Source organism: Hyaena hyaena, unplaced genomic scaffold (assembly GCF_003009895.1).
Source record: "Hyaena hyaena isolate Hyena2069 unplaced genomic scaffold, ASM300989v1 scaffold_113, whole genome shotgun sequence".
In the NCBI taxonomy this organism is placed as follows: Eukaryota; Metazoa; Chordata; class Mammalia; order Carnivora; family Hyaenidae; genus Hyaena; species Hyaena hyaena.
Genome location: NW_024080745.1, coordinates 2,987,025 through 3,009,115, shown reverse-complemented (window position 1 = coordinate 3,009,115; position 22,091 = coordinate 2,987,025). Strand labels below are relative to the sequence as shown.

At 39.2% G+C, this 22,091-nt stretch overlaps 1 protein-coding gene across 1 annotated transcript in view; it reads left to right on the top strand.

Annotated features, from left to right (window-relative positions):
• The window catches only part of LTA4H (leukotriene A4 hydrolase), a 35,889-nt gene extending 16,116 nt beyond the window's left edge, over positions 1-19,773 (top strand). The window contains exons 7-19 of the mRNA XM_039236593.1: positions 1,103-1,175; positions 1,445-1,585; positions 2,362-2,385; positions 3,063-3,133; positions 4,067-4,178; positions 4,747-4,891; positions 5,896-5,999; positions 6,423-6,493; positions 8,844-8,898; positions 15,904-15,999; positions 17,933-18,015; positions 18,688-18,792; positions 19,494-19,773. Coding sequence (XP_039092524.1) covers positions 1,103-1,175; positions 1,445-1,585; positions 2,362-2,385; positions 3,063-3,133; positions 4,067-4,178; positions 4,747-4,891; positions 5,896-5,999; positions 6,423-6,493; positions 8,844-8,898; positions 15,904-15,999; positions 17,933-18,015; positions 18,688-18,792; positions 19,494-19,611 — 1,198 coding nt within the window. The 3' untranslated portion in view covers positions 19,612-19,773. The remainder of the gene's footprint in view (positions 1-1,102; positions 1,176-1,444; positions 1,586-2,361; positions 2,386-3,062; positions 3,134-4,066; positions 4,179-4,746; positions 4,892-5,895; positions 6,000-6,422; positions 6,494-8,843; positions 8,899-15,903; positions 16,000-17,932; positions 18,016-18,687; positions 18,793-19,493) is intronic.
• Positions 19,774-22,091: the final 2,318 nt, after the last annotated feature.

The window sequence follows — 22,091 nt, the reverse complement described above, 5'->3', positions numbered from 1 at the left end:
GCATAAAATTTTTAAGATGAAATTTAGATGAAAAAAATATTTTTGAGTTCTAGCCCTATGTGATATATATAGTTCCATTTGTTTCTTTTCAGAAAAAAAAAATATGTTTATTTTTTGAGAGAAAGAGAGACAGAGTGTGAATGGGGGAGGGGCAGAGAGAGAGGGAGATACAGAATCTGAAATAGACTCCAGGCACCGAGCTGTCAGCACAGAACCCAACGCAGGGCTTGATCTCATCTCACGGACGGTGAGATCATGGCCTGAGCTGAAGTCAGAAGCTTAACTGACCAAGCCACCCAGGTGCCCCTCTTCTTTTTCTAAAATTGTGGTTTAAAAAACCCCACAAAATTTACTACCTTAACCATTTTTACATGTACAGCTCAGTAGTCAGTGGTGTGCAGTACATCCACATTGTTGTGAAACAGATTTTCAAAACTGTTTCATTTTGCAAAACTGAGACTCTACCGTTTAGAAAACAACTCCCATTTCTGTCTCCATCCAGATCCCGGTAAGCACCATTCTACTTTGCTTCCATGAATTTGACTACTTTAGATACTTCATGAGTGGAATCTTAGAGTATTTGTTCTTTTGTAACTGGCTTGTTTTATTAGGCATAATGTCCTCAAGATTCAGCCATGTAGCATAGCAGCATGTGACATGATTTCCTTGTTTTTCTACTTGTTTCCTCTTGTATGAGTGTTCAACCCATAAGTCTGCAAGTGAGTAACAAAGTACATCTGCCTTTGTTCTGGAATAACCTCTGACTGAGCTATGACTGGCTTTCTATAGTTGTGAGATTGTGGGAGGAAATAGATCCCCAAAGTTCTTACCAGAGCCAATAAAGTAACCTTTGGGAGCACTTTATGTCTCGCTTTCCATTTGGCTTACCCCATGCCTCCTTCTAGAGCTGCATATTTATGGTGCATATACAACAGCCAGTTTGTATCTCTCAGCAACCATTTAACCTCACCTCTTCCCCATAAGCACATGGTAAATCACGCTACTACTGTAAGGATTTGTGTACAGTACTTTAGCTCTTTCCTAGAAGCAGGGAAGTAAGTTGTTTGAATTTCACTTTTATTAATCTTTTTTAATTTTGCAGGAAGATTGGCCCAAGGACATTGGTTTGGTCTGAGAAAGAGCAGGTGGAAAAGTCTGCTTATGAATTTTCTGAGGTTGGTAACATAGTTACCCTTTTTAATAATCACAGTAGCTAATAGATTTAAGGTTTTAAGGATGAAACATTATGGTGTTAAGTGAGGTAGTAAGAGAATCAAACACACTTTATTTTATGTGAATTTGCAGTTGCTACATTTTTTTGTGTCAATATCATTTAAAATGAGCGTCATTAACTCATCACCTTCATAGAAAGCAATATACACTTTTAAGAAAACTATCATTGTAGTGACTAAGACATATAAATATATATGCATTAATTTTCCAGACTGAATCTATGCTTAAAATTGCAGAAGATCTGGGAGGACCGTACGTATGGGGACAGTATGACCTGTTAGTCTTGCCGCCATCTTTCCCGTATGGCGGCATGGAAAATCCTTGCCTCACTTTTGTAACTCCTACTCTGCTGGTAGGTGTAAATTTTTCTTCCTTTGGAACTGAGTTCTCTCCAAACATAAAGCTAAACATGAAAAGCCTTAGACTCCTACTAAAATATATTTTTTAAAAACATTTTTCCTTATAGAACTCTTCTTCCTGACTTTATTGCTCATTATGGTTATCTTCATCATTCTTATTTTTCAAAAGAAAATAATTTGGTCATTAGGGAGAAAAGAATATTACATCCAAGGTGTGCGGGTACGTTACAGGAGGGAAGGCTATGTAACAATAATCTATTGATGAATGATGTATCCAGATGGAGAAACTAGACCATTTACACTTGGTGTAGAGGTACTGGTACAAGAAAACAAACAGAAGCTCACTTGACCTTGTATAGCGAAGGATTGAACATACAGTATGTCACTATAGTTCACATGCCTTTGTAAGCTGCTTTAAATCACTGCAGACGTTTCTTAAATACACTGTGGGCAATAAGGAGAGAATAAGGTACATGAGGAAAATTAGGGCAGGTACAAAAAATGGAAGTAGAAGAAATGTTTCCCAGAAGTTAATCAGAGAGAAGTATAGTAGCTTTCTGGTCCTGGAAAAATTCCTGAAATGAGGGAGAGAAAGCATTACGCTATTTTTTTAGTCCTGCATTTTTTGTTTTATTTTCTCAATATATACCCTTTAGAGTGCCATAGTAGAAATACAGTGGACTATTAGTGCCACAGGACATCCTGATGTAGGCAGTCTTTTAAATATAGTCTGTAATTTGAATACTAAGGTAACTTTCTTCTTTTTTAGGCAGGAGACAAGTCACTCTCCAATGTAAGTTAAAATTTATAATCATCGTCTTACCCTCAAAAACTATTTAAACAACTGATTTTTCTAAAATGCCCATTGTATTATTACATTGAAGATACGGCTATAAAAGGTAGTTTGGGTATTGTTACATTAACGGTTAGATTTAATAAATAACATAACATTTTATGGTTTGATCTTCATATGTTTATGAAATACATCTTAATGGAGTGATATATCCATATAATATCTTCTTAGTAGTTGTTTTTAGTTTATTATTATTATTTTTAACATTTATTCATTTTTGAGAGAGGAAGACAGCGCACAAGCAGGGGAGGGGCAGAGAGAGAGGGAGACACAGAATCTGAAGCAGGCTCCAGGCTCCGAGCTGTCAGCACAGAGCCTGATGTGGGGCTCAACCACAAACTGTGAGATCATGACCTGAGTGACCTGCAGCAAAGTCAGATGCTTAACCGACTGAGCCACCCAGGTGCCCCTGTTTCTAATTTTTTAAACTGTACTTTTGTCTTTGGCCAAATTATGATTCATTTGCTGAACTAACTCGCTGAATATCTCAACTCATGCTAAAAAAAAAAAATTGAACATGGAATTAAAAGATCTGGAGTGCTTACTTATGGAGTTTAAAGAAATCCATTTCACTACTAATCCCTTCCAGTATTTACTACGAATCATTTCCATTTTAGGTTATTGCACATGAAATATCTCATAGTTGGACAGGGAATCTAGTGACCAACAAAACTTGGGACCACTTTTGGTAAGATTTTTTAAATTATTCTTTCTTTTTTAAAAAACATTTTTTTAATGTTTTATTTATTTCTGGGGGGAGGGGCAGCATGAGCAGGGGAGGGTCAGAGAGAGATGGAGATACAGAATCTGAAGCAGGCTCCAGGCTCTGAGCTGGCTGTCAGCACAGACCCCGACGTGAGGCTCAAACCCACAAACTGTGAGATCATGACGTGAGCCGAAGTTGGACGCTTAACCAACTGAGCCACCCAGGCGCCCCTAATTATTCTTTTTTAAGTTTATTTATTTTGAGAGACAAAGATGCCGGCAGTGGGAGGTAGGGAGGTATGGAGGGAGAGAGAGAGAGAATCCCAAGCAGACTCAATACCGTCAGCAAAGAGCCTGACATGAGGCTCGAACTCACAAACTGTGAGGTCAAGACCTTAGCCAAAACCGAGAGTCAGATGCTTAACCAACTGAGCAACTCAGGTGCCCCTATTACTATTTTTTCTTTATTGGTCCTTGTTATTAACTTCTTTCCTTACCTCCTGGCACTCTGAATTGTTTTGTGGAAACATTTTGTTTTTCTTTGTTTTCATCTCTGAAAGACAGTTTTAAAAAAAATTCTGCAACCCTTGTCACAGTGTTAGGGAGAGTAGGGTATTCAGCTTGTGCTTGTTATTTAGTTCCTGGAATGGTCACATTTTAATACGCGGACACGTCAAACAAGAACCATGGCTTAATTTTCCCCTCAGCCATCTATCTGCTGGGCTGGGCTTCCCATTGTTCTCAATAGAATGCAGAATGGCCACGTAGGCAATCTGCTTTGACTGTAGTGTATGTGCTTTACAGTGCTTTACTCTGTGGAAAAGCCAGAAGGAAATATCTTATTCATTAAAATGCTCTTTCCTTTCAGCTGTGTCACTGTTTTTATTTTATTTGCAACAAAAAAAATGTTTTTCAGGTTAAATGAAGGACATACTGTGTACTTGGAACGCCACATTTGTGGACGACTGTTTGGTGAAAAGTTCAGACATTTTCATGCTCTGGGAGGATGGGGAGAACTACAGAATTCGGTAAATGAGTCATGCAGTGAAAAGCATTCATCCAAGGTTGTACAGGCATTCAAGTGTAGTTTGTAAACTAACTTTACTAGGTAGCAATAAGAAAGCCATTTTTACAGGTGTGGAAATTCAGCCAGATACTGGTATAATCTTCTATTGATACATACTAGTCATTATGCTGTGTAAGGTTATGTTCATGACCAATAGGACCTCATTGGGTCTTTACAATTACTGTAATTATAATAATTACAATTATTACAAATAGCCAGTTACTTAGTTTGAATTTATTTGGTATAGTTATGTCATTTTTCAGTGCTCCTTCCTGAAGGCTGAATTTGCTGACCAGGAATTGAAACATTTTTCTAGTTTTTTTTTTTTAATAATAAAACCCACTATGCGTATTATGGAACATGACACAAGTAGCCATTCCATTAATAGACCTCCAGAAATTTATGCTAACATACCTACAATTTCAGCCTCTCAGTTTAAGTTCTAGACTGTCCTAAAGTTATGCCTCTGGGCTTGGCAGGGTGGTAACAATCTTCCTGTTTAAACATTCATCGAATTCTGTGTCTTGCAGATAAAAACTTTTGGAGATACACATCCTTACACCAAGCTTGTGGTCGATCTGACGAATGTGGACCCTGATGTAGCATATTCTTCAGTTCCCTATGAGAAGGGCTTTGCTTTACTCTTTTACCTTGAACAACTTCTTGGGGGCCCAGGCAAGTACTTGGCATTTTCTGATTTTTTGTCTTTGAGAGCAGTGCGAACAATAAGAATTTTTAACTGTTGTGTTTGCTTCATTTTATTCTTTGAACTTATTCTGTACATAGCTGCTAAAGAAAATCTGTATCGTCATTTTATAATGTGGCCTCTCCACTTAAAACCTTGAATCACTGCTGAATTCTAAATTGTGTTGCTTGTCTTAAAGAAAATACATCAGTATTTTAAAAATTAGGAAAATAGTAGGTACTCATTGAAAAAAAAAGTTATGTGGTACAGAAGTTTGTAAGAGTAACAAGTGAGAGTCCTTCAGGCCCTTTCCACTCCCCAGATAACCACTGTTAGTGTGCATGGCTCCAGATTTTTTTCTAAGAATAAATGAACAAATATATTTTAATTACAGAAAATGGATCATATGTATATAGAACTTGTTCTTCCTTTTTTTAAAATTCAGCAATGTTCCACAGACATCCATGTCAGAACATACATCTTTATCTTAATGTTCTTTAATGCCACCATACTTGTTCATGATACAGATGTGCTGAGTTTTTGTAACCTTCCCCTATTAATGGGCGGTGAAGTGTTCTCCTTTGCCCACAGACTTTGAAGACCCTTCCTCACCCACGTGTATTCTGCCTATCTCAAATTATTCCCCTTCTTTCGGGTCACACCAAGGCCATTGCTTTTAGAATTTGTGTTGTGGGTTCCTTCTATATTTCTTCATTGTATCTTCCTCTTAACTTGTAATTAGGATTTCTCTTCTCCCTTCCACCAAATTACATTTATTTTTCAAGGCCCAGCTTAAGTCCTACCTCCTTTTTTGAACATTCATTCTTTCACCACTGAAGCCTTTACTGGTTTCCCTATGTCCTGAAAGTTCTCTGTTCTCTGTGGTTAATAGTACCACACCAAGGACCCTGCCAAAATATTAAGTAGTTACCTTTCCATTAATCAACTTTTCTTTTTCTTTTTTTTTTCTTTTTTTTTTTTTTTTAACTATTAGAGGTTTTCCTAGGATTTCTAAAGGCTTATGTTAACAAGTTTTCCTATAAGAGCATAACCACTGATGACTGGAAGGATTTCCTGTATTCCCACTTTAAAGATAAGGTTGGCTTTTAAAAACTTTCTTATTTTACATGCCCAGTATATCATCATTTAATGGCATTTGTTAGCCTGATTTAAATTACTCAATAGTAGTATTGGTCTAGAATTTAAGATTCAACCTTTCATTGTATTTTTTCCTATTTAAAGTGTGATCTCAACATGAACTAATGTGTATATTTCAGAGAGATCTGCAACAGTATGTATCAGAAATGTGTTTTTGTATGTATTTAATTTTCTTAGTTTAGTTATTTAATAGAACACTACTGGTTCATATAAATTCATTTTAGAAAAGAGACTTAGAAATTATCTTGACATGTCAATATAGACAAAATTATAGAATTGAGGACCTAAAAGTCTGTGTTAGATTTTTTTTTTCCAATGGAAAAGGTTATTCTGTAGCAAATTGGGTGCTCTTCCTGTTTACAGGTTGATCTTCTCAATCAAGTTGATTGGAATGCCTGGCTGTACTCTCCTGGAATGCCTCCTGTGAAACCCAAGTCAGTACTTAGCTGTTAATGCTTTCCTTCTCTTTCTCCTAAATCCTTGAGCTCCTTCAATATACCTGAGAGTTTTATGACCTTCTTAAGCTGCGACTAGTTAGCGAGTAGATTTCATAGGTGTTTGAACCTTAACCCTGAGGTCAAAAGAATCATTTCCATGATATTATAAATATAGAAATCAATGAATTGCAGGTAATTATGGAATGCGTCCTTTTAATTCAAGGTTGGTGATACAAAGAGTATATCTCCCTTTCCTCCAAAACCTTTGTAATGGGAAATAGCTTGTCTAAGTATTATGTTAATCGTTACAACTGTGTTATAAGCCATCATCCCACTTCCAGAGGAGACACATTAGTCCTAGGTAGGTAAAGTGTCTTCCCTAAGTTTGCACAGTAGGTAGTAAGAGTTGAGATTCAAACCCTGGCAGTCCTTACTCTCCCAGTATACTGTTGCTGTTGGTGTTGTTTATTTGGAGAGAGAGTGTACATGAGTTGGGGAGAGACAGAGAAAATCCTGATGCGGGGCTCAAACCCACAAACCTTGAGATCATGACCTGAGCCAAAGTCAGACACTTAACCAACTGAGCCACCCAGGTGCCACTCCACTGTGCTGCCTTTTAAACTAAATACCCTCCTGAAATCAGAGACCTGAACTCTAGTCTTCACGAGTCATGTGACGTTGCTAACTACTGTTAACTACTGTTCCCGCCACCTGGCATAGTCTGTACCCAGGTAATTCCAGTCTCAGCTCAAGAACCACTTGCTCAGAGAAGCATTCCCTGACCCCTATGACCAGGTCAAGGCCCCGTATAGGGTTTCCTGGTGCAGTACATGGCCTCTTCATTACTGTTACCACAGTAGTAATTTTAAATTGATTTGTATGGTTACCAAAGTCTTTCTCCTTCACTGCACAGAAGCACCATGAGAGCAAGGCTCATATCTGGTTTTGCTCACTACTGTTCTTAGGACCTCGCCATAAGTAAGGGGTGCTTCTCCTCCTGGGCTAATCCTTACATGGTTCTTTTTGTGGCAGTGGAAAGGAAGTTTTAGGGCACAAGAAAGAGATAAGCAGAGTTTTTTACTGTCCCTATTGCTCCTTATGAAATCAGTGCTAAGAAATATTCTAGCTGAAGGGGATTTACTGCCTGAGCAGTTTAATGCCTCTGATCCCATTTGGTCTTGGGGACAAACAAGAGGTTTTCCCTGCAGTCTGGTTTTCCCACACCCTGACTACTTCATGAAGATTAACCGGCAGCTACTTCAAAGGAGTTTGCTGCTTTCACTCCCTTTATAATCTCCTCTAAGGCACAAACTCCCTAAGCAGGTTCAATGGTAACTTCTAATCAAAACCTATTTCATTTAGGCCCTAAGGGGCAGGTTCCCTACTGTTCTCTCTTAGAAACATTTTACAGCAAGCAAGCATGATTTATGGACAAATAGGGATGTTTTGCAAAAATTTTGCACACATTATACAGTCTCTTCCATCGCTGCAAAACATGTGGTTTATTTTCTAGGTTGAGAACTCACAAATTGTAATGCCGTTTGCTTTGTGTAATGATCCGAGTTTACTTCCACTTTCTTCTGAGAAGAAATAAAATCATCACATGGTTTCGGAGTCTCCCAAGGGTCTCCTGGGACACCGTTACTTCCCCTATGTCTATCTAGAACAGTGCCTGTCACTCGCAGATTTGTGGGATGATTAGATAGTTGGAACAACAGAATGTAAACTCCACAAAAGCAGCATGTTCTCATGTTGTCATGAGCACCTAGAACTGCGCCTGCCACACAGCAAACACTAGATCTGCCCACCTGAGCCCCAGGTCCTTCAGCAAACACACTACTGACACATCTGACTGTCTTTGTGGAGATGTTGGGGCATTCTTTCTGGAGGACAGTCAGGTGCTTCATTAATTTGGTATCCATGTGGATTTCCAGGTTCTTAGATGACGCCAGAATATTTAAGTCACGTAGAAGATTTCCTGTTTCCATCACTCTGGGATTCCTGATCTTTATTTAAAAAGAACTTTGAGGGGCTCTTGGGTTGCTCAAAAGCATCCGACTTCGGCTCAGGTCATGATCTCATGGTTCATGGGTTTGAGCCCCGTGTTGGGCTCTGTGCTGACAGCTAGCTCAGAGCCTGGAGACTGCTTCAGATTCTGTCTCCCTCTCTCTCTGACCCTACCCTGCTCACGCTGTCTCTGTCTCTCTCTCAGAAATAAACATTTAAAGAAATTTCTTTTTAAAGAACTTTGAAAGTTAAGTGTGTTCTGTAACTTCCACATTGCCTGTATGGAAAAGCATGTACATCTTTATGAAACTTAATCTCCAGTATTTTTTCATCTTTGCAGCTATGATATGACTCTGACAAATGCTTGCATTGCCTTAAGTCAACGGTGGATAGCGGTGAGTACTGATGTGTGATTTTGGGCTCCTTTTTGAATTGTACAAATATGTCTCTACTCATCGGGGGTGATGGGGCTGGGGCAGGTAGGGACTTTACTTATAAACTCATGTATTTGGAAAGGTTATTCATGAATCGAGTCTGGGGGTGCCTGGCTGACTCAGTCAGTAGAGTGTGTGACCTTTGATCTCGCGGTTGTGAGTTCAAGCCCCACGTTGGGTGTAGAGATTACTTACATAAATAAAATCTTAAACAACAACAGAAAGTAAGTCAAGTTTGTCCAGAGTGGTACCAGCCCTCAATGTGTAAAGTTAAGTTTAGGTGGAGGGAGCAAATAGATGTTTGATATTAGTTCCCATTTTTCTTGCTCCTTTTCAAGACTTAAAAAAGGTACGCAAAAATATTTGCATTTTCTCTTTCTTCTTTTCCTCACAAATCATATGTAAGTTACTGCTTCAAGTATACCCCTTACCATACCAGGTGGATCTAAACTGATCTTAGATGAGTGCTAATGCCAGCTGTTAGGGAAGAACCGAGGCACGTTTGCTCTGTCGTCAGAGGGACTGTTCATGTGTCTGGAGCCCCCTTGAGAAGAACCTCTCTGTGCATATACTGAAACCGAACTCCCAGAGAAACCCAGGTGAAGATGTACCCTGGATAGCGCTTTAATTAAAAATAACAGAAAATGTAGGAGCAATCCTGTAGAGGAAGAAAAGTAACTTTCCCTCTGCCCTTTGAGTTCTTAGCTGAGACTCCTGGAATAAAAAGCAGATTACCAAGAGAAAAACAAATTTATTAACATGTATATCTCATGCATACACGGGAGAGACCCATGGAAAAATGACTAACTCAGACGTGCCTCATTCAGGACTAAACACCATTTCATTGGGAAAGGAAAGGCCTTTTTGGGGGAAATAAATGATTTTTAGGAAAGATAAATGGGTCCTTAGGAGAATAGATGGAAGGTATGTCAGTTTTGTGACGAAGTTTATCTAGCTGTGGTGTCAACTTTTAGCTTCCTTTCCTGTGATAGGAGTCAGTCTTGCCTGACTGATGAAACTCCCAGGAGAGGGGATCTATGACAGTTGAGTTCCTTTTGGAAGGTCTGTCTTTAGGAAGATGAGTGTAGTACAGAGAAGACCTCTCCTTGCCTTTCCTATTTTTCAAGAGCCTACAGCTAATTAATCTATATCCTAAAGTAGGATATTTGGGGATAGTGTATTTTGCTACCCTTCATCCTGTTATCTGCAACAAATTTATGTGTTGCCTTTGACACTGGTTTCTAAAGTTTAGTTATAAGTAACTGATGCTAAGCAGTTAAGTGATGAGCGGCATGGAAAAGATACAGGGGCACCTGGGTGGCTCAGTCGGGTAAGCCTCTGACTCCTGATTTTGGCTCATGTCATGATCCCAGGGTTGTGGGATCAAGCCCTGTGTCAGGCTCCGCTGAGCGTGGAGACTGTTTAAGATTCTTTCTCCCTCCCTGTCCGTGTCCCTCCCTTCCCCACCAACCACTTGCACATGCACAGAAACAAATGAAGTTACAAGAAGTCACCAGAAAGAACCAATACTTCCACCTGAGGGGGAGTACATTGAGGTTGGCTGTGGCATGGAGGAGAGGGTATTTCAGCTGGGACGAGAGGGTATTTCAGCTGGGACTGGATATGGTTTGGGCATGGATGAGGAAAAGGACATTCTGGGTGGGACGGACAAAGTCCAAACAGAGTTTTTTTTTTAAAGCAGCAACAAAACATGGAGCCTACATGGATTAGGTGAGTTCCGCCTGGTTAGAGCTTAGAGCCTATTCTTCTGGTTCATCTCCCAACCCTCCTCTTCCCTTCTAACATGGGGCCATAGCCACAGTGACTTCCATTAAATTCCACTGGGTTTCATTAAGATAGTGTTACTCCATTCCTTCTTGCCTTCTATAATGCTGCTCTCTCTGCTTCCTCCAACCCCTTACTCTCTCCTCATTCAAGGCTAAGTAAGGCTTTCCTTCCTTGTCTCCCATAGGATCCTAAACAGCCCTATCACACCATTTCTGGCTGTGTGTGTGTGTGTGTGTGTCTGTGTGTGCGTGTGTGTGTGCACGCACGTGCGCTATCATTAAAGTACTCTTATCAGATTGGAATGAATCAGTTAGCCAATTCAGTGAACGAATTAATTGAAAAAATTGGCTGAAGCATGGTGTCATAAAAACTAATCATAAGGAAGACATTTTATTTTAAAACATGAATTACTCAGATTTTTACTATGGGACCAAAGCTGTATATCAGTTGCATAAACTAAATTCATGATGCACCTGTAACTTCTAATTTTAGTTTCTTTTGTTTTTTATTTTTTTTTAATGTTTATTTAGTTTTGAGAGAGACAGAGCAGGAGCAGGGAAGGGGCAGAGAGAGAGGGAGACACAGAATCCAAAGCAGGCTCCAGGCTCTGAGCTGTTAGCACACAGCCCAACATAGGGCTTAAACTCACAAACTGTGAGACCGTGACCTGAGCCGATGTCAGAAACTTAACACAACACAGTCGCCCAGATGCCCCAATTTTAGTCTCTTTTAAATTAGAAATAGAATTTAAATACACTTGCAGAGCAATTGGTAGTTCCTTCTAGGTTTTCCTGTTGTTATTCCCATCTGTTTACAAAGATCTTGTCTACAATTTTGTAGCAACATTTTTTGTACAGCAATTTTTAAGTTAAAGTTGACTTAGTTTGTCCAGAACAATAAACTTAATATTTATAGAAACCTCTTTTCTTTTGGCACTCCTCTTTCATCAGTATACCTATTATTTAACAAGATTTCCTGATTACAACTACAACGGACATAAACACATTTGGAAACAAATTTATGTGGTTAACACATAAATCAACAGGTGGGGGCAGGACGGGACCTGGGTGGCTCAGTCAGTTAAGCATCCGACTTTGGCTCAGCAAATGATCTCACAGTTTGTGAGTTCAAGCCCCATGTTGGGCTCTGTGCTGACAGCTCAGAGCCTGGAGCCTGCTTCCAATTCTGTGACTCCCCATCTCTGCCCCTCCCCCGCTCATGCTCTGTCTGTCTCTCAATAATAAATAAACGTTAGAAATAATAATAAATCAATAGGTGGGAGAAGAAAAAGCACTGATATTGAAGGGGTCGCCCATCAGAGCATAGGGTGCACTCTGGATGCGCGTCCACTCATTTTACACAGAGGGTAGAGAATATTGGCTCATTTAATGAGTGGTTTTAGTGGAGCTCATCTTTTGTTTGTTTTTGAGAGAGAGCATGAGCAGGGGAGGTGCAGAGAGAGAAGGGATCAGAAGATCTGAAGCAGGCTCTGTTCAGACAACAGTGAACCCCATGTGGAGCTTGAACTCACAAACAACGAGCTGAAGTCAGACGCTCAACCAACTGAGCCACCCAGCTGCCCCAGTGAAGCTCATTTTTAAAAAGCTTTTACTGTATTTGTATTTTTTTTACTGTATTGTTTTTATCTGTTTCTTTTACCAGGCCATAAGCTCCTTGAGAGCAGAAACTGTTTTTATTCATCTCTGTATCCCCAGCAGCATCCACATTTATTCACTGTTGGATAAATATATGAATTAGTAAAGGGAAAACAGTTTGGGAAGATAAATTAGTTTCCTATTCTAGAGAATCTTGATTGTCAAACTAAGGGATATAAAACAATCTGTAAACAGCAGTGGATCCTTAAAGGTTTTTGGATTGCAAACGAAATGATCAGAGTTTGCTTATTAGGACCGTTAATCAAGCTGTGTAATATATAGGATCAATTAAGATGGAAAAGTTAGAGTTAGTAAGAAAGCCAGCTACTAGGTCAGATAAGATGGCATTTCAGACCAGAAGGATTGCGGGGTTTGAACTAGAACAGTGCAGGAGGAAATAAAAGATTTGAAATGCTTTTGAGGTTTAATTTTAAATAGCTAGTTAAGGCCTTGAAAACATTAAATATGGAGAATAAGAAAGAGGAATGGAAAGTTCCAGGTTTTGAGGGAACCCTCTTAGAGCCAGAAGAAGGAAGAAAAACTAGGAGTAAGGCAACTCGGTAAAATGGAACAAGAAACCAAGGGAAGTGGCACCTGGGTGACTCGGTTGGCTAAGTAACTGACTCTTGATTTCAGCCCAGGTCATGATCTCACAATTGTGAGATCGAGCCTTGCGTGGGGCTCAGCACCGACAGTGTGGAGCCTGCTTGGAATCCTCTCTGTCCCTTTCTCTCTGCTCCTCACCCACTTGTGTGCATGAGCTCACTTGCTCGCTTGCTCTCTCTCTCTCAAATAAATATATAAACAAATAAACCTAAACCAAGGGAAGAGATACTATAATTTAAAATAAAATATAAACATCTTTCTGAAGATTCTGATAACATCATGACAAAGTTAGGACATTACTAATTCTTTAGATCTAGTTCACGAGTTTTTTGAGGGGTAGAAAGTATCTAGGCAGCTCCTTACCTAGCAGGGTAGTTGTGCACATATATACGTCCACTGTCAATACTTTGCCTGGAGTAGTGGGCTCCCTGCGTTCAGTGTTGTAACAAGAGGGACCAGAGGTGTTATGATTAGACAAATGTTTTAATTATGTACACTAAATAATTTAGAAAGATCTAATTATTCCAATGCAGAGAGGGAAATCTGGTGACTCATCTTGCCACAGATCATACTTTAGCCCTTCTATCTGTGTCTTAAATTTGTTTTGTGTAGTTCACAGACTTGTCATGGAGAAAAGCATGAGAGATCCATGCTTTGGATGGGTCTTTGACAACAATGTGATGTATTAGGACCTCTGGGGTTTTTAAATTTTTTTTTAAATGTTTGTTTATTTTTTGAGAGAGAGAGATACAGAATCCAAAACAGGAGCCAGACTCTGAGCTGTCAGCACAGAGTCCAGCGTGGTGCTCTAACTCATGGACTGCGAGATCATGACCTGAGATGCAGTCAGTCACTTAACTGACTGAGCCACCCAGGCACCCCAGGACCTCTGTGTTCATTTGAAAAATGTATCCCAGCCCACCGACTAAAACTGCTCCTGCTCCTGATTTCTGCTTAGATATTCCTTTAGGCTCAGCAGCCAACATGGATGATTACAAATAGTTCACTATCAATAGGAAGGGGCCTTGTCAGAGACAGACTGAGGACACTGTAATCACTAGTTCTCTCTTTGCCTTGTTTTACTGCTCAATTGTTTTTCTTAAATATTAAACAAATGCAAAAGAAGAAAATGTATATCACCTATCGGAAGGTGTAAAAAGGTGTACCCACCACAAACATAAGAAAGAAAACCTCAGCGATACTTTTGGACCATCCCTCCCCACCTCATCCCCCTCTCTACCCACATTGCCTTCCTATCGAGGTAACCGTTACCTTGAATTTTGGTTTATCATCCCATTGCTTTTAATGTTTTTACCATTTACGATATATCCTTAACAAATATTTTAAATTTGCATCTTTTTGAGCAGAGCATGAGATTTGTAAGTTTTGATAACCAAGGTGAGGTTCCAAAGAGAGATAGTAAAGGGGGTTCTGAACAGGGAGGAAGATGTTAAATAATGTTTCTTTATAAGGATATATTTATACATTAAATTTCCTGGAAGGATATATAAGGAACTATTCATATTGGTTACTGGGGAGTAGGACTTGGAGACAGGGCAAAAACAACGGAATTTTTCATTCAGTCCTATCTGATTTTTTTAAACATTGGATACATTTCTTTTAAAATGAAAAGAAGCCCTAGTTCATGTGAAAGATAGTATGGATGTTCCTCAAAAAGTTAAAAATAGAAATACCCTATGATCCAGTAATCACACTACTGGGTATTTACCCAGTAAATACAAAAACACTAATTCTAAGGCATACATGCACCCCTGTGTTTATAGCAGCATTAATTTACAATAGCCAAATTATGGAAGCAGCCCAAGCGTTCAGTAGATTAATGGATAAAGATGATATAGTGCACGTATGTACACACACACACACACACACACACACACACACAGCATTTAATTCAGCCATAAAAAAGGAATGAAATCTTTCCATTTGCAATACCATGGATGGAGCGAGAGAGTATAACGTTAAGTGAAATCAGTCAGAGAAAGACAAATACCATATGACTTCACTCAGTGTGGAATACAAGAAACAAATAAGCAAAGGAAAAAAGAGGAGCAAACCAAGAAACAGACTCTTAACTATAGAGAACAAACTGATGGTTACCAGAGAGGGGAGGTGGGTAGGAGAATGGGTTAAATCTGTGACGGGCACTAAAGTGTCCATTTGTCATGATGAGCACTGGGTAATATATGGGATTGTTGAATCACTATATTGTATACCTGAAACTAATATAACAGTGTAGGTTGACTATACTAGAATTAAAATTTTAAAATATAATAATAAAGAAGCCCTAGTTGAAAAGAATTTAAAACTACTTAGCGATTTTTTTAATAATTACTTTGATAATCTTTACTTAATATTTCTTAATCATATCTTCAAAGATTTTTGGCAATGAATCCTAAATTGAAAAGTACAGACACATTTTCCTTTTTCTTAGATGATTTCCAAGATTAAGTAGGGAAAACAGAATGTGCGGGTTTGGAGGGAAACATCAGTTTGTGGCCTTTTCAGTTTATTAGTGTAATACTTAAAAGAATATGCAATTTGAACTTTTATCCAAATTTTTAAGTTGGCCTATAAATTAGTTAACATGTTCTTTGTAACGTTTCTTTGCTTTGAAAATCTGTATATTTTGAATGATGCAAAGGATGTAAAAAGTTTTTTACTATTAATAGTCTAATTTTTCTTAAGTAATATAAATTTAAAGAGTCACGTTAGCTTTTTAAGTTACAATAACATCATCTCGAAACTGTGAAAGTAGCTAAGGCTTAAATTTATTTTTTACCATCTTGTACATCCTTGTATTTTTGTCTTTTTCTTAAGTTTTACTTCTATGTCCGATAAACCAATAAATTTTAAATTGTACATTTTGTACAGAATAACCAGGAAACATTTTTTTTAGGCCAAAGAAGAGGATTTAAATTCATTCACCACAGAAGACCTGAAGGGTCTCTCTAGTCATCAGTTGAACGAATTCTTAGCACAGATGCTCCAGAAAGTAAGTACCAGCTCATAACATGAAAAATTACAACGGGCATAATAAAAGCACAGCATTTATGTCAAACCCAACTTGGAAGAAAATGTTAATGTTAGTGAAAACTAATGGGAAAAAGTTATAACATTCATTTGTTTATTTAAAGACATTTGTTGAATGCTTATTATGTTGTTACTGTAAATATGAAAATGTGCAAGAAAGAAATAAGCCACGTCCACGAAAGCTTCTAATCTAGTAGGAAAGGTGACATGCAAAATTTGGCATTTAAAGGAGGCACATTTCAGGTATCATTTGAGAAAAAATCAGTAAAGAAGGACTCTCTTCCAACTGGCATTTATCAAGGAAAGGTTTTGTGGGAGTAGACCTAGCTCTGAGCAGCACAGCGTTAATAACGCAGAGGTGGAAATTCAAGTTGGAGGGAGTAGCAAGCCACCATGTTGCAGAAGTTAATGAAGATCATTCTAGAAAGCCTGGTAGGATATGATGAATCTTGAATGGTAAGAATCAGATTTTGTAGGTAGGAAGGGATCTAACATTTTAACAGGAAAAGGTGGATTGTAAAACAAGTCTGCTGGTGGATCAACATGAGGAACATGGGTGGTGACTCACAGGACACGCAGGGGCCACTGGTGGGAAAGGAGGGATCGGGGTGAAGGGTGAAAGGCATGGGTTTGTGCCTCCCTGGATTTGGTGGTTAACAGGAATGAGTCCAAGCAGATTTTAAGGTTTCAGACCAAGGTAATTAAAAGAATATGTGAAACAGAAAGAGGAGGCTGCATTTCGAGAGGGAGGGAATGACTGGGTCTTTACTCTTACATTAAAAGCGCTCTTGGGCCTCAGGACCTTGAGAGGGATAGAGAAGACTGGACACTTTCCTATGGAATCAACACAAAGGGAGGAGTAGGATTTTAGGCAACACGGGCTTGGTGAGAATCAATTCTTAGTGCATCAGGTCACCATTTTTCATAAATGTCTGCAGCGCTGCCTTGTGGCCCGGGGCTAGGGAGAGGGAGGACCTGACGGGATGCTTCTAGAAGAGGCATGGCAAAAACGGGGGGAGATTGGGGGTCTAGGAGGTGACCTTAACCAGTGGACCTACCAGGGCAGACTTGGAGGTTAGCTGAGACCAAATGATTTGGGAAGGATCTGGCACCCAGAGCAGAGACGCCTCCGGAGCGAGCGTGTGGTAGGTTTTGTAAGATGAGTTGTGGCAGGAGGGGGAGTCCCCACCCACCTAGCAGCACCTCAGCCTCCCTGCTTGTCCAGACTGAGCTTGGCGTCCTTCTTTCCTCACCAGACTCACTCCCCCTTATGTAAGGTTAAGCCAGGCCCAGGAGGTTTATGAACCCCCTGAAGTCGTATACAGACATTTGTGTTTATAATAAATGTATCTTTTTCCTAAGGACAGGCTCCATATTATTCATCAGGTTCTCAAAGGACCTGTAATATAAAAGTTTAAAAACCGCTATTTTGTAAGGATATAGATAATTTAAAAGGGATTTCAGAGGAAATATGCAAAGATAAAGCTCAGGGTAATCTGTGAGGACACAATTAAGAAACTGTGGCTTAATACAGAGAATGTGATAAATTTAAGATAGATAAAGTAGAAGGAAGAACTTGAAAGACTCTGGAAAGCGTTAGAAAGTTAGTATTTATATATATTAAAAAGTCTGAGAAGAGAAATTCTCATTTAATTCTCTAGGTACCTCACAAATTAAACTATCCCTTTGCTTCTAGTACAACATCCTTATCCAGAATAAGTTGGCACAAAATCTATTGTAGTGTGCATTTGTTTTTTTTTTTTTAATTTTATCTAACTTATTTCTATATTCGAAAATATTTAGCATTTTAATCTGGCTAAGAATTTCCCTCCAGCTCCTTTCTTCCAAGGAATCCTGTTGAAATGATACGTCATACTTCTTTATTTTGCTCTTAGGCACCTCTTCCATTGGGGCATATAAAGCGAATGCAAGAGGTGTACAACTTGAATGCTGTTAACAATTCTGAAATACGATTCAGGTACATCATTTTAACTTGTCTCTGTGGAAGAAAGTAGAAACTAGTTTAAAAGGTGGAGAAAGGGAAAGCAGGGTTAGAGACATACATGAGTTTTAAGAAATCCTTATGAAATCTTCTGCACTTGTAGAAATAATTATAGCAGTCTTTAAGAAATAGTTGTAATATCTGTAAGATGAGAGTATTAATCTTTTTATTAGAATTTCTTCTACACTTCTCTTGGCCTTAAAACAAAAAGGAGATTTAGGAATCCAGAGGTAAACAGGTGTTCTTCCGCAACTAGCCAAATTGACTCTGATAAGGGAATAGTTAGAAATCTCTAATTTTGTTCTATGGCTAATCTTTCTTAATTTAGATTTGTAGTGTGAGTCTTAAACCAAAGTTTAATTTCCTTCAGAAACTGCACAGATAAGGTACATGAGCACCGACATAATCTAACCTTTTAAAATGTCTTGTCTTTTTCAAGAACAAACTCCTCTTCCTCTCTTCTCTAGTTATTAAATCGTATATAAAAGGATTTGAGATTCTCAGAATCAAGACATAATATAAAGTGGTGTATGGTAGAATTATAATGGGATTACTCATCACTAAGAAAATAATCTTCAGATGTGCCTGTATATCCCGCCTCTTCCTCCTCATTTTCTACCCCACGCCCCCTAAAAATCTTCCTTTCAGATGGTTACGGCTCTGCATTCAGTCGAAATGGGAGGAAGCAGTCCCTTTGGCTCTAAAAATGGCAACTGAGCAAGGACGAATGAAGTTTACACGGCCCTTATTCAAGTAAGAACCCACGCAAACGGTGCTGTGAATTTAGATCAGGGATGGGGAAGAACAATCTCAAGTGTTTTTCCCGTCGCTAAAGTACTTTGTAAAATGCCATCTAAAAATAATTTTTAAATGTTAAAGATTATATGTATAATTTTGGAATAGGAATGAATACTTCTGAATATTTAGAATTTGAGGTAACTGGATTAGCTTTTTTAGAAACATTATATATCAGTTACCTATTATGGGCCAGATAGGTTCAGACACCCGTGAAACAGACATAAATAGAAAGCAATCTTATGTGCACAGAAAGGTCTTTAAAAGCAAGTAGGAGGTAATGGGTGGACAGGCATGGACAAGAGAAAGAGTCTGAAGTTACTTAAACGCAATAAGAAATGAACAGGTAGAGCCAAACCTTTTTGATTCAAATGTTGCAATGAGGTGGAAGAATAGGTTGCTTGACCCATAATAAAGCAGTGTGTGGGTAGAGGGAAAAAGTTGTATCTTGGCTACATGACAGAATTTAAGAATATCTTACTGAAGTTATTTTGACTGTGGATTTGGCAGGAATTCCGAAAAATGTATAATCATGACATAAATAGTCTTAATCTTTTCATTAATTTCATAAGAATAATAAAATTATACTTGCCAAATAAAATACTATTTGCCAAAATAAGTCATTATCCAACATTCTTCCTTTTTCCCCACCCCCACAGGGACCTTGCTGCCTTTGACAAATACCGTGACCAAGCGGTCCATACCTACCAGGAGCACAGAGCAAGTATGCACCCCGTGACTGCCATGCTGGTGGGGAAAGATTTAAAAGTGGATTGAGGACCTACCAATGCTGATTTTAGACAGTTTTCTTTTTTAAACTGAAGTCACAAGAAAATAGAAAAACTTCAGCTCATGTAACTAAAATGTTGTTTTCATTTTGGGTTTTTATTATTCTGTCAGTGATTTTCATAAATAAAGCTGAGCAACCTTTCTTCCCCCTGCCAGTGGCATGTTCTTTGTAAAGTGCATTTTAACAAAGTTTGATCTTTTAATTTATAAATGTAAAATCTATAATTACATATTTATTTTCCCTAGCACAATCACAAAAGTGTCAACATATTATTTACCTGACATTTTAAGTTCTTGAAATTGAAGCTGCTACACCCCAAACATTCAACATGATTAGAGTTTTGCTTTTTAAAGGTTTTATTTTTTTTTTTAAGTTTATTTATTTTGAGAGAGAGTGAGTACAATTCAGGGAGGGGCAGAGAGAGAAACAGAGAATCCCAAGCAAGCTCTGCGCTGAAAGCACAGAGCCTGATGTGGGGCTTGAATTCATGAACTGTGAGATCATGAGCTGAGCTGAAATCAAGATTCGGATGCTGAACCCACTGAGCCAGACTAGTGCCCTGCGTTTTGCTTTTTAAATAACATGAGCACTCAGTTGGATTTGCTCCCCCACCCGCCCAGTGGGCATAGTATAAATACCCTTTCCAAACTGTATAAACTCTATGCGGAGCAGTGTGCCCCCCACCCCTGCATCTACCTGCTGATCCACTGGACTTGTCCTGATGTCCGTCAGAGTCAAATGATCACCCTGAACACCAGTTTCTCCCGTCAGCCTTTTAGATCCTTTCCTGTCTATTCAACCATACTCCTCTCCTTAGTGGTCACCAAACAGTGTTCAACCACAGAGAGCATACAGCACATAGAAAGAAATAATACAATCATAGTGCATATTGTACATACATATAACACATACAGGAAATAATACAGCGACTTGAACCAAATAAGAGTAACAAAACATCCTGTGAGCGCAAGGTAGTACCCTGGGGCGCCTCAGCACACGGTTTGGGAACCACAGTTGTGTTACTTAGGATTCTTTGTGACAACAACTCAAATGACTAGAAGTCAGAAAAGGAAAAGGAGGGTTATTTTAAGGATACAGGACAGGGGGAGGTTGTCAGAACCTGTGGACAGACAGAAGGGGACAGACACCCAGAACTGCCAAGCAAGTAATACTCTTTCTTGTTTCTCATTTCTGCTTCTCTCCTTCACACTGTAGAGTCTGGCTACCCTCCAGCTTTGCTGTTGTAAACAGCTCTTACCACATGGAAAGACTGTCTCAATTCCAAATTCCCAGAGGTGAGACTCTGACCCAGTTTGGCCCCACCCCTGGCCAGATAAACTTTAGCAAGAGGAGTGGTGTCTCAGAGTATAAATACGGGTGGAGGTATATCTTTAAATACACAGAAATAATCTCAAGATTCTCCCTAGTCTTTCTCCCTAGCAGTTCCTTGCTTCTGGACACATCTACACCACAGTGATTCTGTTTCTTAAGGCTCTGCTTTAACCTGTCTTCTGTGTCAGGAAGACCACAGGACGGAGTTCAACTCACATCCCTGGTGTATAATCAGGTTCTGAATGATTAGACTTCAGCAAATCTGTGGACCCAAATGATGCTTTTGAAGGCTTCTGTCCCATAAGCTTTCCCCGTACTTTAAGTTAAGGTCACAGTTCAGTTATCATTGGTGAATAAATTGGGACAAGGAACACTTGAAAGGTGGTGGTGAAGGATGCTATGAAGAAGGTAGAGGGCGCTAGAGACAAACATCACAGCTTTACTTACCAGGGATAAGAAATACCTAGCCAAGCAAAGAAAGTTGGAAGTGTGTTCTAGACGGATCAAGAATGACCCAAAGGTCATAAATTTTGACAGTGGAAATAGCTTGTCTCTGTTCCATGTTATCTAGGACATGGGTTTGAAATCTTCGAACGGCTGGGTGTAACTAAACTTGCCGGGAGGTCATATCATCCGAATACTTCTTCCCTCACATGTCTGATGTCTGACCTGGGATTACTCAAAAGCTGAGCTCAGCTGAGACTGGCAACTGGAGTGCCCGAGTGGTCTGTGTTGTCTCAGGGCACAGGCTTTGACTTCTTAGTTTTTTTTGTAAGCGCATCCATCACCAGAGTAGCACCATGAAGCCAGAGAATGCACGTTATTTCATTCCCAGCACCTGGTATAGTGCTTGGGATAGAACAGGTGTTCAAGAAATATTTGTTGGCTGGGTGAATGGAGGAGGGTAGAAGGTCAAGGTGCTTCACATCTAAGGGCCTCAGTTTTCTCAGAGATGTAAGAGGTAAGATCTTCCTCTGAAAATTAGAGGAGATGGATGTTAAGAAGTGGGTGAATGTTTTTAAAAAAATTTTTTAATGTTTGATTTATTTCTAGGAGAGAGAGAGAGAGACAGCGTGAGCAGGGGAGGGTCAGAGAGAGAGGGAGTCACAGACTCTGAAACAGGCTCCAGGCTCTG